The sequence below is a fragment of the Trichechus manatus genome, unplaced genomic scaffold, assembly GCF_000243295.1.
Source record: "Trichechus manatus latirostris isolate Lorelei unplaced genomic scaffold, TriManLat1.0 scaffold00338, whole genome shotgun sequence".
Taxonomy (NCBI): domain Eukaryota; kingdom Metazoa; phylum Chordata; class Mammalia; order Sirenia; family Trichechidae; genus Trichechus; species Trichechus manatus.
Genome location: NW_004444274.1, coordinates 183186 through 202547, shown reverse-complemented (window position 1 = coordinate 202547; position 19362 = coordinate 183186). Strand labels below are relative to the sequence as shown.

At 54.8% G+C, this 19362-nt stretch overlaps 2 protein-coding genes across 4 annotated transcripts in view; both read right to left on the bottom strand.

Annotated features, from left to right (window-relative positions):
- NUMBL (NUMB like endocytic adaptor protein) overlaps nucleotides 1–7729 on the bottom strand; it is a 35092-nt gene extending 27363 nt beyond the window's left edge. Inside the window, exons 1-3 of one of the 3 annotated variants that reach the window (XM_004390850.2) lie at nucleotides 7516–7729; nucleotides 3987–4071; nucleotides 1346–1485 (exon numbers count right to left, since the gene is read on the bottom strand). In XM_004390850.2, the coding sequence (XP_004390907.1) occupies nucleotides 1346–1485; nucleotides 3987–4071; nucleotides 7516–7539 (249 nt within the window). In that variant the 5' untranslated portion in view covers nucleotides 7540–7729. The remainder of the gene's footprint in view (nucleotides 1–1345; nucleotides 1486–3986; nucleotides 4072–7515) is intronic. The other 2 variants (XM_012559853.1, XM_012559854.1) reach the window with 2 other exon arrangements.
- Nucleotides 7730–8727: 998 nt separating this feature from the next.
- Nucleotides 8728–19362, bottom strand: part of COQ8B (coenzyme Q8B) — a 20255-nt gene continuing 9620 nt past the window's right edge. Inside the window, exons 10-15 of the mRNA XM_004390865.2 lie at nucleotides 18637–18730; nucleotides 16743–16884; nucleotides 16492–16599; nucleotides 14011–14076; nucleotides 10240–10326; nucleotides 8728–9470 (exon numbers count right to left, since the gene is read on the bottom strand). Of these exons, the coding sequence (XP_004390922.1) occupies nucleotides 9189–9470; nucleotides 10240–10326; nucleotides 14011–14076; nucleotides 16492–16599; nucleotides 16743–16884; nucleotides 18637–18730 (779 nt within the window). The 3' untranslated portion in view covers nucleotides 8728–9188. The remainder of the gene's footprint in view (nucleotides 9471–10239; nucleotides 10327–14010; nucleotides 14077–16491; nucleotides 16600–16742; nucleotides 16885–18636; nucleotides 18731–19362) is intronic.

Below are 19362 nucleotides of genomic sequence, written 5' to 3'. Positions count from 1 at the left end.
TTAAAGTACAATAAAATAAAAGAGCTCAGCTGCTAACCTAAAGATTGGCAGTTCGAATCCATCAGCCACTCCTTGGAAGCTCTATAGGGCAGTTCTACTCTGTTCTACAGAGCTGCTATGAGTCAGAATCCACTCAAAGGCAATGGGTTTTTTGTTTGTTTTTGCCCATATTCCTAGGCCTTAACACTTCACTGTTTTCCCTGAGTACCAGTATCTCTGTGCCTGAGGCCTGCCCCCAGGCTGCATACAACTGCTCACCCACCCTTAAAAGAAGTATGCCCACAAAATGACTGATGGGATTGGTGTACACAGGCCCTAGCTCCCTCACCCCGTGGGATGGCTAAGGCTGTTTCCCAGAGTTTCTCGGTGGGATTAAGCTTCAGTTGTCCACAGCCACAGTTTAATAACACACCTTATCGGTTACCTTCCCTTCCTTACTCCCACCAGCATTTCCTGCACCTCCCAAACGAACCTCTCACACTCAGGGTCTCCTTCTGGGGGAAGGGATAAGGCAAAGGCACTATGACCACGGTCCATGGCCACACAGCCAGAAAGGGGCTGAGGGTGGATTTGAACCCTCGTCGGCTGACCCCCACAGCCCATGCCCTGAATCCTGCTGTCTCCCATACAAAACTGCAGCGTAAGTCGAAAAGAGTCGTGGTTGTCGTAAACCAGAAGGCGTTTCACAGCAGTGGACTCTACAAATGTTTACAGAATTTTTGTGCCCTTTGGAAATCGTTAGCTCCTGCTAAACAGGTGACACCCTCCCTCCTCAATGTTTCCCAGGTGGTATCTTCCTGGAGCAAGGTAATGTCTCTTGGTTTTTCATACCATCTTTGAAAGGCGCATGAGGTGGTGGCCTTCTCCGGTAGACTCCACAGTTCTCTGAGAATGTGACGTCTTTTCCTGGTGGGATAGGGCCTTAGCGATCTAGCCCAAACCCAAACCCATTGCCATCGAGTACATTCCTACTCATAACAACCCTACAGAACAGAGTAAGTACAACCGCCTCATAGGGTTTCCAAGGAGCAGGAGGTTGATTCGACCTGCTGACCTTTTGGTTAACAGCCGAGCTCTTATCTAGCTCAAAACCTCGTTGCCACTGAGCGGAATCGGACTCATAGCAACCCTATAGAAAATAGTACAACTGCCCCATAGGGTTTCCAAGGAACAGCGGGTAGATTTGAACTGCCCACCTTTGGGTTAGCAGCTGTAGCTCTTAACCACTGCGGTAGCAGGGCTCCAGCTAACCATCTAGCCCAGCACCCCACAAAAGGCTGCCCTAGTGCCCTGGCACCCTGCGCACAGCAGCCCCGCCCCCTCCGCCCCGGTCCCGCCCACTCACCCTAACTGGGAAGCTGCACGTGCCCTTGCGCACCGCGTCCTCGTCTGCCTGCCATTGGTGCGGGCGCGAGGCCTCAGGCACGTAGGCTGGCTTCTTCCGCCGCAGGCTCTGGCGTAACTTGTTCATGGTGCCCGCACCGTCTGATGACACAGGTCAGGGGCGTGGGTCAGGGATGTGGGGTTCAAGGGGCAGGGACGTGGGGTTCAAGGGGCAGGGACGCAGTGCTCAGGGGGCATGGAGTCACAGAACATGTGAATTGGGTCACAGGGTTAGGGGGCCACTGGGTGAGAGGACATGGCATTTAGGGGGCACGGGATTACAGCTCGTGGTCAGGGGACATGGCATTCAAAAGACATGGGGAAAGGGGGTATTGGAAGGCAAGGATGGTGAGCACAGGGGCAATGGGCATCTGAAGACGGGTAAGCACAAAGGTTTGGGGTGGGGATCATGGGTCACAGGTTTGAGGGGTTTGGGGGCTGGGGAATGTGACAGAGGCATGAGGATCTAAAGGATGGGAAGTCAAGGCATTGGAGGGCATAGAGGTCATGGGTTATGAGGTCGGGTTTTAGGGGTATGAGGGTCAGGGGATGGGGCAATCAGAGGGCACTGGAATTAGTAGTTGCATGGGTCAGGGGCACAAGTCAGGTGTGTGGGGCACAGTGGTCAGGGGATTCAGAAGGTCTGGGGATTGAGGACTGGAGCCCAGGGTCCAGAGGGTGTGGGAGATAGGAATTTGTCTCTGTGCCACTCCTGTGTCACGCCTGTGTCTACTCTGAGGAAGGGGCCCTGGAGCGGTGTGTGCCTTGCCCGTCAGAGGTATGGCTGTGTGTTTTTGTGTGTGTGTGTGAAGTGGTCAGCCATCAGGACAGTCTTCCTTTACTGATAAGCCACACTGAAGAGTCCCAGGAGGAGGGTGAAGGGTCTTGATGGTGAGGGGATACCCAGGATTAAGAGCACGCACAGTAGATGGAGAATCTGTGCCCGTGTGCAAGTAAGCATGCAGCTGTTGTCTATGAGTGTGTATTCCTGAATGGTGTCTGTGTGTGCTCTCTGAAGGCTGTATAGAAGGATGCATGTTGGAGGATGGCTGTTCATAGCGTATCTGTGAATGCTGTCCATGAGGGGCTGTTTCCCAAAGTGTGGTGGTTGTCTATGAGTGGTTGTGAGTGTGTCAGTGAATGTTGTCTGTGAGGGGTGTCTATGTCTGTTGTTGTCTATGAGAGCATGTGTGTCAGTGAAGGTTGTCCATGAGAGGTGTCTATGTCTGTTGTTGTCTATGAGAGCTTGTGTGTCACTGAAGGTTGTCCATGAGGGGTGTCTGTGTCCACTGTTGTCTATGAGAGCTTGTGTGTCACTGAAGGTTGTCCATGAGGGGTGTCTGTGTCCACTGTTGTCTATGAGAGCTTGTGAGTCACTGAAGGTTGTCCATGAGGGGTGTCTGTGTCCACTGTTGTCTATGAGACCTTGTGTGTCAATGAAGGTTGTCCGTGAGAGGTGTGTGTGTTCGTTGTCTATGAGAGCTTGTGTGTCAGTGAAGGTTGTCCATGAGGGTGTGTCTATGTTTAAACATAAAGCAGTTGTCTTTGGAAGAGTGTGTCCACAACTACTGTTTGTGACACTGTCTTGGTGTGAGGTTGTAGCTACTGTCTTTGATGGCTGTTGCCTGTGAGGGTGTCAGTCCATGAGAGTTGCCCAAGAGACTGTGTCTGTGTCCAGGAGTGCACCTGTTGGTGGTGAGACTGTCTGTGAAGGTTGTTTGTGAGGGAGTGTCTCTGTCAGAGCATGTGGTGTTGGCTTAGAGAGCATGGGTTCATGGGGTTGTTGTGAGGCTGTGTCTGTATGCAAGTGTGCCCCTGTAACGGTCTGTGAGAACGAGGTTGTTATCTTTGATAGTGTCCACGAGTGTTACTTGTGAGGATATGACTTTGTGTGAGAATGTGACCGACGTCTACGAGAGTGCTGTGGATTTCTTGTGAGGCGGTGTCTATGTGCAAAAGTAGGGCTGTTTGTGAGAATGAGCATCCACAGGGCTGTCTGTGAGGCTGTGTCTGTGGAAGTGTAGTTGTTGTCTGAGTGTGTGAGTCTGTGCATGTTGTCTGTGAGACTGTGCAAGAGTGTGTCTCTTGACAGCATGCTATCTGGTCAGAGAGCCCGTGGTCACCTGTGAGTCTGGGTGTTCTCTGGGAATGAGTGTGTGTGTCTGTGTGGATCCACCCATTGGGAACATGCGTGTCTGTAGGTTGGTGTAACTGTCTCCTTAAGCACATCTCCCAGCGTGCCTGTCACGGTGTTCACGCACATATGTGGATCTGAACGAGCTTGTCATCCATCCATGTGTATCTGACTGAATGTTTGTGGATGAGTATCTGGGGTGTGTGAGTCAGTGGTGGCGGTGTGACTCTGCCCGAGGGTGTGGGAATGCTGGTGCAGTATGAGTGTCCGGGTGTATGTGTAAGAGTCTAGGGTGTGTGTCTGTGAATGAGTGTGGCTTTGATGGCCAGTGTACAGGGAGGAGGTTTGTGAGAGTGTCCACTCATAAGTGTGCTTAAGCCTGTGTGACTAGGGGGACCGTCCCTCTGGTCATGCTAGGCAGACCCACCCGCCCACTCAGCCCCTGGCCTGTCCCAAGCTGGTCACTCACCTGGCTCCGTCCTGGAGGTTGCAGGGGGCCCCAGGGCCCCGCAAGGGGCTGGGGGCAGATGCTGCTCAGGCCTCCTGGGTCCGCCCTGCCGAAGGGAGGGAGAAGGTGAGAAGCTTTCTTGGGGTGGGGCTCAGTCCCCTTCTCCACCCCACCTTTGTACAGCAGCCAACCCCCTCCATCTCAGGCTCCCTGATGAAGGCTCTGGCTGCCATGACAACTGTATCCAGGGAGATCAGCCACCTGGTTCCAAGGGCCCAGGAAGGAGTAGTTGTGTTTGGGGGAGCATTTGTTGGGGATGCCCTGGCCTGAGGAGACCCTCAGTGCCCAAGGGGATGGTGTGAGGAAGGAGTGACCTTGCCCTCTAGACACATGTCCTGGGCTGCACACAGAGTCACACGTGCGCAGCCAACTCATGTCTCCAGTCGTCCCTAGCCCCCAGGCACGCCTAGGCACATCTAGTTACACACAGACACAACCACAGCTACACAAATGCGACCACACACATACATATAAACAACCCCAGCCACAGAGCTGCCACTAGAAACATCTGGTCCCATACTCGCATTCCCAGACACACACAGTCTTTGCTACATTGTCCAAACATGTATGAAGAGTCACAACCCACCCACAAACATAAGTCACACCAGCTACTTCTATGTGGTCTCATATTTTCACAGTCATGTGTAAAGAGCGGGGCCCAGGCACACCCACCAGAGCCGCACAAGTACAATCACACCCAATGACAGTTATATTTCCTCAGGCACCCGAAGAAACTCACGTCACAGACCCAGCCGGACATAATCACACCCAACCACGGTTCATCCATTTGGTCAGCCCTAAGCACCTGGTCACATCCAGACACAACCACAGCTATGCACGTTTGTCACATGTCTCCACAGGTACATGTTTACACCTGGTCAAGGACGTGCTCAGACTTACACACATTCAGTCACACACAGCCATACGGGCACGCGTGTGGTCACCACAGGCACATAACTGCATATGGACCCTCAACCCCAACCACGTCAGTCACAGCGACACACCTTTTTAGTCACACGTACCCAGTCACAGATGCACACATTTGATCACAATGTCAGCCACACCTATATGGACAGTCATCTGTACACAGTCACACACACAGATGCCCACGGCTGTAGCCCTATGCGTTACAGAGAAACGGGGCCACACTCAGGCCCAGCCAGTGGTTCAGTCAGAGCATCCACAGTAACAGCTCCATTTTCAGAAATGGTCCTGTACGCTCAGTCACACAGCGCCAGTGTCCACACTACCCGGACACCCATCTCAGCCGTACTACCACCACATGACGCCCCCCACACAGACATACAAGTCACATCATCGCAGAGAAACACGCGCAGACGTGCAGGCACACAAGTCACGTAGAGAAATATGGAGCCACCAATAATCACGGCCCCGTGTGGCCCAGCACACAAAGTCACACCTGGCAGCCACGCACAGTATCTCTCAACTGGAGGCTTAGGCACAGTTTGAGTTTCACACAAGTACAGTCAGGGGTGTGCACAGGAATGCAGAGACCCAGGTGTGCATGATGGCTGCTGGGTTTACACAAGAGATGTAGCCCCTGACAGAGCCACACACACAGTCAGGGTCCTGTCACCAAATCATACAGATTCAAACATAAGTAGTCCAATACCCTCACATAAATACGTACAACAAAGTCAGCCGTACAGCTACAGACACACGCACGTACAGCCATCCAGGGTCACAGATACGCAGGTCACACACAGGCATAGGGAAGCCACTGTCATCTACACTACCCTGACAAACACAGTTACCTGGTACCGCCAACAAAGACCACATGGACACACATGTAGCCTTAGTCACACAGTTAAATACTCTACAGTCATCAGCCGGGGTTTCAGACACTAAGTCAAATACATAACCGAAAGCACACATACACAATTATAAATACAATCACTCAGTATCACACACATGCAGACGGATGAAGTTTATTTATCCAACCCCAGTCACATGCACAGACATGGCTATGGACGCACAACCATTGTCATATACGCATACAGCCACAGGGCCATCGCACAGCCCCAGGCACACAGCCCAACGGGACTTCATACACAATGGCAGTCACACACCTAGTTGTACAGACAGTTGTGTGTCAAACGTGTGTGACACACATGTAAAATGAGTTGTAAACACAACCACGAACATTCACAGGCAATGAGAGTCACACATGGACCTCGAGTCGTAGACACAACTCCAGTTACACACATAGCCACAACTCTGCCCACATCTTCAGTCAGCCACATGCCCAACGCCAGACTCACATACACCGTCACATACCCGGTTTTCATTACCAGGACACACAAACACAAGGCCACAAAAGACAACATCACAGACACAACCACACAGTCACAACCATGTACACACTCACAGACTCAACCACAGGATCCCACACATTGAGCAGCTGTCATACACGCACACACACGTTCATCCAGACTCAAATACTGGGCTCACATACAGACACGATCACAGACACAATCACACACTCACAACCACACACATGCACAACACAGTATTCCTCATAGTCACTAGCTGCAGCACACACACACAGCCATGGTCACACAAACGTGGGGTCACACTCAGCCACCTCCCCATCCCATGCCAGCCCCCTACCCCCAGGTACCACACACAAAGCCACTGTCACCGCAGGCGCAGGGCTGCCAGACGGGGTTGCACCAGGTCCCTGGGGAGCCGCCCCCAGCCCAGCCTGGATTCTGGAGCCTGGGGGGCCAGGGCTAGGAGGGGGAGGCAACCCATTGTCTGCAGGCGGGGCCGCTCCAGGACAGCTGGGCAGCCCCAGGGACAAAGGGGGTGGCCCAGGGAACCTGTGCTCTGCGACCCTTGACCAAGCCTCCGGAGTAGCTGTGCCTGAAATTCCCTTTACTCAGGCCTGGGTGGGGGGCGCCAGGCAAGGGGGGGGTGCACGCCTTGTTTTGACAGGGGGCTGTGCCTGAGACACCGCCCAAGCGTTGGGGGGATGTTGTGCCCTGGACGTCCGTGATGCCTGGGGGCGGAACTATGCCTGGAATCGCCCCAGGCTTTGGCTTGGTGGGGAAGCTGTGCCGGGGACCCCATTCTCAAGACCTTGCTAGCTCAGACGTTCCCCTCGGAAGGGGAGGGGGCAGGGATAGTGTCTGGAATCTCCTACGCGAGGCCTTGATAGGTGGGCTACGTCTGGGACTCCATCCCCAAAACCTTGCTTAGGGGGTTGTACCTAGAATCCCTGTTCCCCTGTCCTTGGCTTTTTGGGAGGACCCCTACCCTCAGGCCTTGGCAAGACATGGTCTGTGTCCGACACCCCAGTATCCTAAGCTTTAGCTTGTGGGGGCCTAACCTGGACCCCCGCACAGGACCCCCCTCCTCAGCCTTGGCACCTTCTCTCCATCCGGACGCCGCGGCCGCCTCCCACCCTCCGCCACATCAGCAGCGGCGCCGCCACCCACCCCGAGCCCCCCTCTCCCGCCCTTCTCACGCTGGCTGCCGCGCTGCGGGACATCCAGGGCCCGGGCACCCCCGCCTCCCGCGGCCCCGGCTGGGCCCGGATCCCCTAGTGCTGCTGCTGCTGCTGCTACTGTGGTGGCAGAGGCGGCGGCAGCTCGGTCAGACGCGAGTCGGAGCCCGGGGCCGGGGGATGGTGCGGGATGCACGCGCGCGAGCCTGCTCCGCTCTCCGAAGGATTCCGTTCCGGGGACGGGGGAGCGTCCCTCCTGCCTCGGCTCCCCGCCCCGGCCCCGCCCATTGGCCTGCCGCCTGCTGTATATGTGAAAAGATCCCGCCCCGGCCCTGTACCTCGCCGGCGTAAGCCCCGCCCCTAACCAGCAGACCACGCCTACACGCAAATGTGGCCCCGCCTTTTCTGGTTCGGCCACCGCCCCGCCACGCCCATTGGCCAGTCCCAGGCTGAGTATGCAAATGGCGTCCCCTGTGTCCACCCTGGCGTGGGTTCCCTTCCCCTCCGTGACCCTTGACCTCAGAGCTCCTCCGGTTCCGCGCCCGAAATAGTTGCTTCGGGAGGCGCCTCGTCTCCCGACATCCCCAAATTTTCCCGCTAACCCCAAGGTTCTCCCAGTACGGCGGGGGCGGGCAGAGGCGGTGACGAGGCACTTTTTGCAAGGAAGGGGAGGGGAGGATGAGCAGACTCTGGCGTCCCGGTGCACGATCGGTTCGGCTTCGGGGGCGGGGGCGCCGCGGCGGCGGCCAGAACCACGCCCAGGTCCCAGCCCGGCGCCCCCGCTCCCCTCCAATCCTGTGGGTTTGGCAAAGCAGCTGGCCGGGGCATTAAGGCCCATTAGCAAAGGCGAGGTTGCTGGGAGCCGAGGGGAAGCCGGGAGCCCGAGAGACGGCATGAGGGGTGGGGAGGTAGGCCTTCTCAGCTGCGACTGCCTTTCGAGCAGGTGGTCAGCACGGGGCGGGGGGCGGTGAGGGGTAGAGGGGAGGAGGTTCCCGGCAACAGATGGCCCAGGCAGGACTGGGGCTTCAGACAAGGGGGTGGAGGGGCTGGCCATCTGCACCTGGAAGCCGCCTGCGAACTCCTCCCTGCCCCCACACCCCAGCGCACAGAAAAAAGCTGGGGGAAGGGGAGGGCCGCCTTTATTAGGACTGAAGGTTCAAATCCCCCGCACCCCCTACCCCAACTCAGAGACTGGAGGCGGTGGGGAGGCAGCTGGTGGAGGAGGGAGGGGGCAAAGGTGAGGACTGCTCCACCAAGCACTGCCCCTCCCCTTTCGCAGATGGATCCTGGGAGACCTGAGCAGACGCCAGGGGCTCCCTCTAGATCAGTCTGGATCTTCAGGATTGCTTACTCGGGGCCTCAGGCTCCCTCAAATGGCGGCAGAAAAAAGGTCATGGCTTCCCTAGCTCAGGGCTCCGGGATGCCCACTTTGGAGTGGGGAGGGCGGGATCTGGGGCAGGAGGTTGAGAGTTCACCAGTCCCAGGGTTCCCAGCCTCTGGGCCAAAGAAGAGGGTAGGCACGGCAGTGAACATCAAGGGGGGCTCCCAGACCTGGAGCAAAGGGGGAAGGGCAGGAGGCGCCATGGCAGGGGATGGCCTGCCATGGGCGCCCCGGATGGAGGCTGTTGTGGGGGGCCCATAGGGGCTTCTTGGTGCCCAGAGGTCCCCTGTGGTCAGCAGGCTGCGGACTGCGGCTATCCCTGGCGACTGGCCCAGTAGCGGTGGTAGGTGTCCTGGAAGAGGTCCCGGCAGTCGATGTGGGCACGGAGGCGGGAGCAGGCCAGGAAGGCCCCTGCCAGCTTCCGGTGCAGAGAATAGGTCTCCTCAGGGGGCGGGCGCAGCCGATGCCGCAGCAGCACAGGGATGAGGTCCTGCACACGGTGGGCGGTGTCCCCCGCCCCGAAGTCGTAGGGACCCTGGGTGGCAAATGGCTCCCCCAGGATCATCACTGCCTCCACGTGGGCATCTGAGAATGCCTGGGGTGGGGGGGGGGGGCAACAGACACACTTGTGAGGACACACAGCCCTCCACCCAGCCCAGAAGAGGCCAGCGGCCCCCAGTTCTCTGCAGGGTCACAAACATAAAAAGCTCCCAACTCCCCTCAAGAGTAATAAGCAGCCCCTACTTTTTCCAGACCCTCTGGTAGACAAGCAGCCCCTATGGTGTGTGCTGTTGAATCCATTCCGACTCAGATAGAGACCCTACATGACACAGAACTGCCCCATAGGGTTTCCTAGGCTCTAATTTTAAGCGAGCAGACCACGGATCACCAGGTCTTTCTTTTCTCCTGCGGAGCCGCTGGTGGGTTTGAACCACCGACCTTTTGGTGAGCAGCTGAGCCCTTAACCACTGCACCACCAGGGCTCCTAAGCAGCCCCTACTCCTCCCCAAATAAACGCTCCTTTCTTCCTCTCAGTGCCCACAAGACAAGCACCCTCCACATTCTAGGACAGACAAGTAGCCCCCACTGCCCCAGGCCCTCCTGTACAGACCAGCAGCCCCCCACGCCCCCAGAATAGACAAGTAGTGCCCGTTTTCCCAGAGTTCCCGGGGTAGTCAAGCAGCATCCATTCCCCTCCCTCCCCAGAGCCCCCCAGTATAGATAAGCAGCCCCCCTAGAGTTCCCCCAGTGTAGACATACAGGCTCCTCTCTTCCAAGTAGAGACAAGCAGCTCCCATCCCCTCTCCATCCCCAGGAGCCCCCAGAACAAACCCCAGCCCCCTACTCCCCCAGTGTCTCCCAACCTTGGTTTCAAAGCCTGTGAGGAATTTGAGGTCTTGGGATTTCTGCAGGACCTTCTCTCTGTCCCCATCAGCTGCAGCCTTCACCACCTGGGGAGATGGGTGTGGGGAGAGGGTCAAAGGCCAGCAGGGGCTCAAGGGGGGTCTGGGGAACTGGAGATGGGATGTAGAAGCCTGGCTCTCCCTGGCACCCACCTCCACTCTCACCCACCTGAGCCTCCCACCCAGAAGCCTCTCCTCCCCACCTTGCCTGGTCAGTGTGTGTCTCCCTCCATGCTGTTCCAAAGACTGGGGGAGGGCGGCCCAGGGTTCTGCCTGGCTGCCTGGGCTCTACCACTGAGACACAGCACAGAGGGAGACAGCTCACATGCTGCCCGTGTGTCCAAATACTCCACCAGACAAGGTGACCGTGACCCTGAGCTGCATCCGAGGTTGCCACTGGGCCATGTCTAGGACCGTCTGGTTGACGTCTGTCTCCCACACTAGACTCTGAGTCCCGTAGGCACAGGGACCCCATTGGGTTGGGGCCCACATGCACAGGGCCTGGCACTCAGGAGGCCTTGGTGAACCTGTGACACATCTGGGTGTGGACAGCGCCCCTCTCTACAGCCATGTGCCCACTTAGGGAGGCAGGAGTTCGGCAGGGAGGCTGCAGCAGGCCTGCTGGGTTCAATCCTGGCTCTGCCACCTGCTGGCTGAGGACTCTGGGCAAGGCGCTTTACCTCTCGGCCTCCGCGTTGTCATCTGTGAAGTGGGGGTGATGAAAGTGCCTTCCTCGTGGGGTTGTTGTGAGGATAAAGGGGAGGTCTATATGAAGGGCTTAGCCCTACACACACAGGAAGCGCCATCCAATTACGAGCTTCTGTTACTATGACTTGGAGTCAACTTGCCGGCAACAGGTTCGGTTCTTTGGTTTCATTAGTGTGAAAGCGTGGGTATGAGGGTCCCTGCCTCACAGGCCTGAGGCGAGGGGCATGGCCAGGCCTGGAACCTGGGTCAGTCTGGCCCCCAAATCAAACCCTTAACCACTGTGCTGCCCTTTCTCGGGGGAGGGGCACGCACTTCTGTTCTGGCTCCCCTCCGCCCCCTCTGCCAGAGCCTGTCTGGCCATCTGTCAGGCCTCTGGTCCTTGGGGGCTCCTGTGACAGGGCTTTTTAACTAGACAAGGCTGGGGAGGTGGCAGGAGGACCTTGCTAAGCAGCCTGGAAGGGGTGGGGGGATCAGGATGTCCAAATGACCAAGAGAGGCCTTGGCTTTGTGCCTCATTCTGTGACCCACAGAGGGCCCCAGGGGACCTGGGGCAGGGCGGCAGCTCCACCTTCCTGTCTGCATCTCAGGGGGTGGGTCCACCCTCCTCCATCCCCAGGCCGGGGCCCTGGGCCTTGTCCTGCCCATCTCCTGCCCTCCAGCCATCAGCTCCCACGAATTATCCACTAAGGTCTCTCCCAACTGCCTCCTCTTTCCCTCTCCACAGCCTTCTCAGGATCCCGGTCTTAAAGACCAGCCCTTATTCAGAGGGAGCTTTCTAACTGACTAGGCCCCTCCTCTGTTCAAATCTCTTCTGTGGCTCCCCAGTGCACTGGGATAAAGACCGACTCCAAAGGATGGCCTCTGAGCCCCAGGGGGATTTTGCTCCGGCCTCATCTCTGGTTCCTGCCCCTCCCAGTCAGAACGTGTACACGTGTACTTCTTTTGGGTCCTCTAGGGAGCCCCTGCATAGCACAAATGGTTAACACGCTCAGCTGCTAACTGAAAGGTTGCAGGTTTGAGCCCACCCAGACGCACGTCAGAAGAAAGACCTGGCAATCTATTTCTGAAAAGTCAGCCACTGAAAACCCTCTGGAGCACAGTTCTACTCTGACACACACGGGGTTGCCATGAGTTGGGGTCAACTCAACAGCAACTACATGGAGGGCCTGACCACTCGAAGTGTGGTCCCCATACAGGTGGCTCTGGTATCACCTACAGCGCGTTAGAAACACAGAATCCTGTGCCCAGCTCCAGACCTACTCACCAGAATCGGCATTTCACATTAAACGTGCAGAAGCTCTGTGTTAAGGATTGTGTGCCCCCCCACCAAAATGTGCTGAAATCCTAATCTCTGTACCTGTGGAGGTGACCCTATTTGGAAACAGGGTTTAACCTTTGTTATGTTAATGAGGTCATACCAGTGCAGGGTGGGTCCTAAACCTAATCACTTCTGAGTTCCAAAAAAGGACAGACTAGACACAGAGACACACACACGTGGGGGAAGACAGACACCACATGAGACTCGTCTACAAGCCAAGGAATGCCCAGAGCTACAGACAAGGGAGGGACTGATCGACACAGCCGAGACCTTGATTTGGACTTTTAGCTTCCAGAACCGTGAGCAAATAAATTTCTGTTCGTTAGAGCCACCTACTTGTGGTGTTTGTATTACAGCAACACTAAGTAAGACACACTGCTCTAATGGGAACATCTCTTCTCACCTCTTGGCCTTTGCACAGGCTATCTGTCTGGAACACCCTCCTTATCTCTTCCTGGCTGGTCTTCCTCATCCCTTGGGTCTCAACGCAGACATCCCTCCTCAAGAAGCCCTTCCTGACCCCCAGCTGGATGAGGCACCTCTTCTGGACTCCCACAGTCCTCTGTGCTTCCCCCATCCCAGCCCTGACCACTCTGGGTCATCACTGTCTGTCCCCGACTGGACTGTGAGCTCTGTGAAAGTGGGGACCTGGGTTGGTCACTGCTGTGTCCCCAGTATTGCCTAGAATAGGTCTGGGCACAGAGGAGATATCAGAGAGTGTTTGAATTGATGACTAAATGACTGGAAGACCCAAGTGAATGTTCAGTCTCGACACATTAACGAGATGGTGTTCTCTGAGGCAAAGCAATCTCGGGATCTCAGTGGATGGGAGTGACCAGCAATGTGGGTGTTAGGAAGCACTTCCTGAGGAGCAGAGCCACCCCCAAGGGAGCAGCCTGTGTGTGTGCTGGGGGTGAGCTCACAAGACAGCCACTGTGAGCCTTTCTGTTAGGAGGGAGAAGTCAAGGACTGGGAGCATGGGCTCTGGACCCAGACTACTTAAGCTTGAATCGCACCTCTGCCACTTACCAGCTGTGTGACCTTGGGCAAATCACTTAACCTCTCTGAGCCCCCAATTACTTCATCTATAAAATGGGGCCAATAATGGTCCTTAGCCCATAGGGTTGCTGTGTGGCTTAAATCAATTACTATACGCAAAGTACTTAAAGCAGTGTCCGACACAGTGTTAAGTGCTTGGTATTTACTAGCAGCTATTAATATCCCTACTGTTGCTGTGTGCCATCGATTCTAACTCACAGCGACCCTACAGCACGAAACAGAACTGCCCCACAGGACTTCCTAAATTGAAATTTTTATAGGGGTAGATCACTAGGTCTTTTCTCCCACGGAGCTGCTGGTGGGTTCGAACTGGTGACCTTTCGGTTAGCAGCCAAGCACTTAACCATTGCACCACCAGGGCTCCTTATTAATATTACTGAAAACCAAACCCGTTGCCGTTGAGTTCATTCTGACTCATAGCGACCCTACAGGACACAGCAGTACTGCCCCATAGGGTTTCCAAGGAGCAGCTGGTGGATTCGAACTGCCGACCTTTGGGTTAGCAGCTGAGCTCTTAACCACTGTGCCACCAGGGCTCCATTAATATTACTACTATTCATTATTTCTCAATTCCAGCTACTGTGTTTCTCATTTTCACCCTTGCCTCAGTATCTGGCCTGCGCCTCAGCCCTTCAGAGGCAACTCACCTCGATGTAATGGTCTGTAAACTCGGTCCCAAACTCCCGGCTTGCCCCAAAGTCCAGCAGGGTCACCTAGGAATGGGGGTGGAAAAAGGAATACTGGGAGCCCATCAACGGCCCCCACCATCGATTGGGAGGACAGTCAGGATCCACCCCCCTACCCCAGCCCTGCCCTCTCCTGCCATGGTCCCTGCCCAGCTGCCACCCTGGGGCTCCTAGCCTCCAGTCTTGGCCCTTCCAGTCCACCCCCATGTGGCAGTCGGAGGGATCTGGCTTTTTTTTTTTTTTTTGGTCCTAATTGTTTTTATAACAACATATTTCAGACATGCAGAAAAGTCCAGAGAATAATAAAAATAAAAAGAAAAGCAAAATGAATATCCACAAACCTACTGCTCAGCTTAAAATATAAACTATCCAATCCAGGGGAAGCCTCCCACGTCCCCACCCTGACCCCACCTCCCCCACGTCCCTGCTCTCTCTTCCAAGGTCACCATTCTCCTAAAATCGTGTGTCATTCCAAGCATGCATTTATACATTTTCTTCCTATCTGTGTATCAATAAGCAATATACAGGACTGTTTTGCACGTTTTAAAACTTCATTTAAATGGTATTTACTATAGTTATCCTGCAACTTCTTCTTCTTGGCCAACACAGTTTTGAGATTTATCCTCATTGCTATGTGTAGCTCAAGCTCATTCATTTATTTTTCATTGCTGTATAAGGACCTCACTGCGTGAATATATCACGGAGCATTTATCTGGCTGATGGACATGGTGGTTGCTTCTGCCTTCTACTATTAAAAACAGCGCTCAATGAACACATGTGCAAGACTTTCTCTAGGGCAGGAATTCAAACTATTGATCAAAACCCACAGGAAGAAATACGGCGTATGCTGGGCGCCATTACAAATACACACACACAAATACAAAAATCAAACAAAAGCATCCTGAACCAGCACGCATTCCTACCATCTACGATATGCTGATACTTTCCATTCTATTCTTTTAAAACAAAAAAAAAATGCTTCTGGGACCCAATAAACTGGTGTCAGGACTCGTGTTACCTCCCGGAGTTAGAAAAACACCTCCCTAGAGTGTCTGCTTCGGAGGAGACGCAGGGTAAGCGTGCATGTTGCGGGGAAGGGGTGGCAAGGCACTGAGGCTGGCAAAGGGTCAGACTTGGTCCGCAGAGTGCTGCAGAGCTGTGGAAGGGGTATCTTGACCCGTGGTTGATTAGTAATTTAGAAAGATCCCTCTGGGGACAAAATGGGTACAGACCAGTTTGGAGCAACGCTGGCGATCTCTAGTAAAGCTGACTCTCTACACTGCACACACACTCGAAGCCCAGACTCTCGTCTCCAGCCTTTGTACACTGTACCTGTGTCAGCAACACCCTTCCCTGCTCTCTGAAGGGCTGTCTCCTTCTCGGCTTTCCAGCCTCAGCTTTAATGGAACTTTCTTGAGGAAGTCTTCCTTGATCCCACCCACCCCTCTGCCTATGCCTCCCCTGTCCCGGCCCTGACCCCACTGCCTGCACCTCCCAATTACTGACCATTCTGGCCCTGCTTTCCCAACATGGTGCTAACAACTCGAGGTCATCATTGCCTGGTCACGGGTCTGTTTCCCACACTGGGCTGGGAACTCTGAGAAGGCAAGGATCAGGGATGTCTTGTCATCGCCGTCAAGAGGCAGAGTGGGTGCTTGGTACTTTCTAAATGCATGATGAGGGTGGTAGTGACGGCGTACTGCCTTCCAAAATTTGTGCTCCCTGTTTTATAGGGCCGCACGGCCACTAGGAAGCCACTGCCCAGCCGGGGACTCCATTTCCCAGCATCCCTTGCACCTAGACGGGCCAGGTGACTAGTTCTCGTCAATGGAAAGAAAGGAGAAGGAAATGATGGGTCACCAAAACTAAAACCATTCCCGAGGCCAACTCTGCAGACAAAGATTAGACTGGACTATGGGACATAAAATGATACTCCCAAAGAATGTGCTTCTTAGCTCAAGTAGATACATGAGACTAAATGGGCAGCTCCTGTCCAGAGGTGAGATGAGAAGGCAGAGACGGTCAGGAGCTGGTTGAATGGACACGGGAAATCCGGGGTGGAAAGGAGGAGTGTGCTGCCACAGTATAGGGAGAGTAACCAGGGTTACATAACGTGTGTATACATTTTTATATGAGACAATAACTTGAATTGTAAACTTTCACTTAGAGCACAATAAAAAAAAAAAAAAAAGAAAGAAATGATGGGTCACTTCTGGCCAAAGCAGTGAGGAAGGGAGTAACCCTCTCAACCTCTTTCCCCTTCACTACGGGCAGAGCGGTGGCGTTGTGAGGCCCTGGGGGATGGCACAGCCACAAAATGGAAGGAGCCTGAGCCCCTGGATGCCTCACGGAGGTGAGCCAGCCCAGCCTGTCCCGTGGGTGAGCAATAAACTACTTTTGTATTGAGCTAGTATACCCCGATGCACATCACAAGGAACCAACCTGGTGGCTGGAGGTATCATACAGGAAGTTGGCCCAGTTGGGGTCCGTCTGCATGAATCGGAACTCAAACAGCTCCCGCAGACACAGCCTCAAGAGCTGGAAGCACATCTGAGGTGGGGAGAGGGGGTAACAGACACGGCAGTGTGGCCTGCTGCGCACAGTCCTCTCTGGACTGGGGAGGAACCATGGGCCCGGCCCCCCTCCAACTCGCCCTGGGGCAGCGCCTGCTACTGTCCACTGGGACCATGTACCTGGTTCCGGATGTCCTGGCTCAGGTCTTGGCACTGGTCCAGAGGGACCCCCCTGGCTAGCTCCATGCCCAGCACCCGTGTGGTGCACAGCTCCTGAATTAAGGCTGGCACTCGGAAGAAGGGGTCGTCTGCCAGCAGCTGCCTGGGGCAGGAAGGATGAGAAGGAATGAATGAGTGTCGGCACTACAGGCCCCTGGGGCCCCGCTCTGAGAAGTCCTCCAAGAAGAGCCTACGTCTTGCTTTCTTCCTGCCCTTCTCTTGCCTCTGTCTGCCCTGACATTCATTCAGACATTTCATTCATTTTTCATTCAACAAATATCTCTGCAGCACTTACTCTGGGCCTGCCCCTAAACCTTGGTGCTGTTGGAGACCCAGGTACCACTTGGCTGAGATGCTCCTGCGGCTTCTGGCCGCCCCAGGAAGAGCCCAAAGGACTTAGCTCCGTGTGCATTACTTCCTTCATCAAGTCACTCATTCACCCAGAGTCCACAATGATACGCGCTGGTCACTCCCGGGAGTCATTTCTTTGAACATTGGTAAATAAAAGGGAAAGAATTCATCTCTGTGTCCGTCTGTCCCTGTGTGGGAGGATGCTGGGGACAGAGCGGCCAATGAGCCAGCCCCAGGGCCTGCCCCCCCCCCCCCAAGAGATCACTCTAACAGCAGACCAATTGTAAGATAAGTCTATCAGTGTAAGATTTGGGAGGCAAAGAATGTCCGAGAGGCCTGTCACTTGGGACCTGTGAGGTGGCCGGAGTAGAGTGAGGAGGCCAAGGGAGGTGAGCAGGGGTCAGGGGAAGGATGTGGATTTTTATTCTAAGGCTATTGTATGTGGTAGGTCTCCTCAGACCCCACGAGAGGGCTCTGGCCCAGCCCTACCTCTCATCCTCCTCCTCAAGGTACTGCTTGGGGGCTTGTATTTTTGTTTCTATTTATAAAAACTCTGTTTGAGGCAGGCCCTGTGCCAAGCATTTCATCAGCACAGTTCCCTCTGATCCTCACACCCGCTGTGAGGAGGCCACTCTCCTGAAGCCATTGTACAGATTCAGGCCACACAGCCCTAACCACTGCCTTCTGCAGCCTTTCCTCTCATTCTGTATCCACAGAGCTTGCCACCACATTGTGGAGGATCCTACTGGGGCGTGACTAATTGTCGCTTATCACGATGCTTCTAAGATATGACCACATTGTTCTGTGTAGCCAGAGTTCATTTTTCACTGCTATATTTCATTGATGAGCATGCTGTATCCACCCTGCTGTGGTCGAGATTTGGGTTGTTTCTAGTTTTGGACTATTGCAATTAATGCTGCTCTTAAGTATTCCAGAAGAGTCTGCTGAAGTATCTCTAGAGTATCTAACCAGGAGGGTAATCGTTGGGTTGTGGGGTATGTGACTTTTGAGCCTTATTAGATGTTGCCAAACTCTCCAAAGCGCTTCTGTCAATGTCCCCTCCTGCCCAGTGTATGAGGGGTGCTCTGGAGACCCGTTCTCACCAGCTCTTGGCACTGTCAGATTTCTTAGTCTTTGTCAGTCCAGTGGGTGCAACAGTATCTCCCTGTGTAATCAACTCCCTGTTGACAAGCCCACCTCCCCCATCAGACCATGTGGTTATGAGTCCCATTTGACAGATGAGGAAACTGACACTCAGAAAGGAAGTGACCTGCCCGAGCTCACAGAGGACACGGGATAAAAGAAGTAATGGATGGATGAATGGATGGATGGATGGATGCATGAACACATGAATGAAAGAGGAAAAGAGTCTGTCAGCCCCACCCCAGGGCTCCAGCTGCCAGAGACTGTGGGCGCCTCCACTTCTCACTCAGCCCAGGAGGGAAGGAAGGAGGAACCTGGGAGGGAAGGCGTCCCTAAGCGCCCTGTGGGGGACTCAGCTCACCTGAAGTTCTGGGCACAAGCTGCCTCACGACGGTAGTCACATTCCCAAGCCAGCTCCTGCTGCAAGGCGTGCAGACTCTGCTCAGCAAACAGGCCTGAGAGGTACAGCCCTGTCAGCCGGGACAGCCACCCTCCGGCCCACCCCCCACCCCTCGGGCTTTCACTCATGGATGTCTTCTCTTAATAGTCTCCCGCCCTCTCTCACTTTTTGTCCCTCACACTTTCTGCTTCATGTCTTCTGCGCCATCATCTGCCCCTGCCCTCCAGACACACGCACACTCCCCGTCTCTGTTCGCTCTGACCCCGACACACATCACACACTTCCCTCTGTCCTTCAGACAACTGCAGTCCTTTTGAAGGCAGGCTCTCCTGGTCTGTCTCTTCCACATGCACACGCACCAGTCCCTCACATCTCTGTCACACAGGCCACCTGTTCTGTCTCCTGACCATCCTGTCTCTCACACTGCCCTCTGCCTCAGAGTCTCTCTCTAGGCCCTCTCTCTCTCTCTCTGTCTCTCACACCGCTCTTTGCCTCAGAGTCTCTCTCTAGGCCTCTCAATCTCTCTCTCTCACACCGCTCTCTGCCTCAGAGTCCCTCTAGGCCCTCTCTCTCTCTCTCTCACACCGCTCTCTGCCTCAGTCTCTCTCTCTAGGCCCCCTCTCTCTCTCTTTCTGTCTCTCACACCGCTCTCTGCCTCAGAGTCCCTCTAGGCCCTCTCTCTCTCTC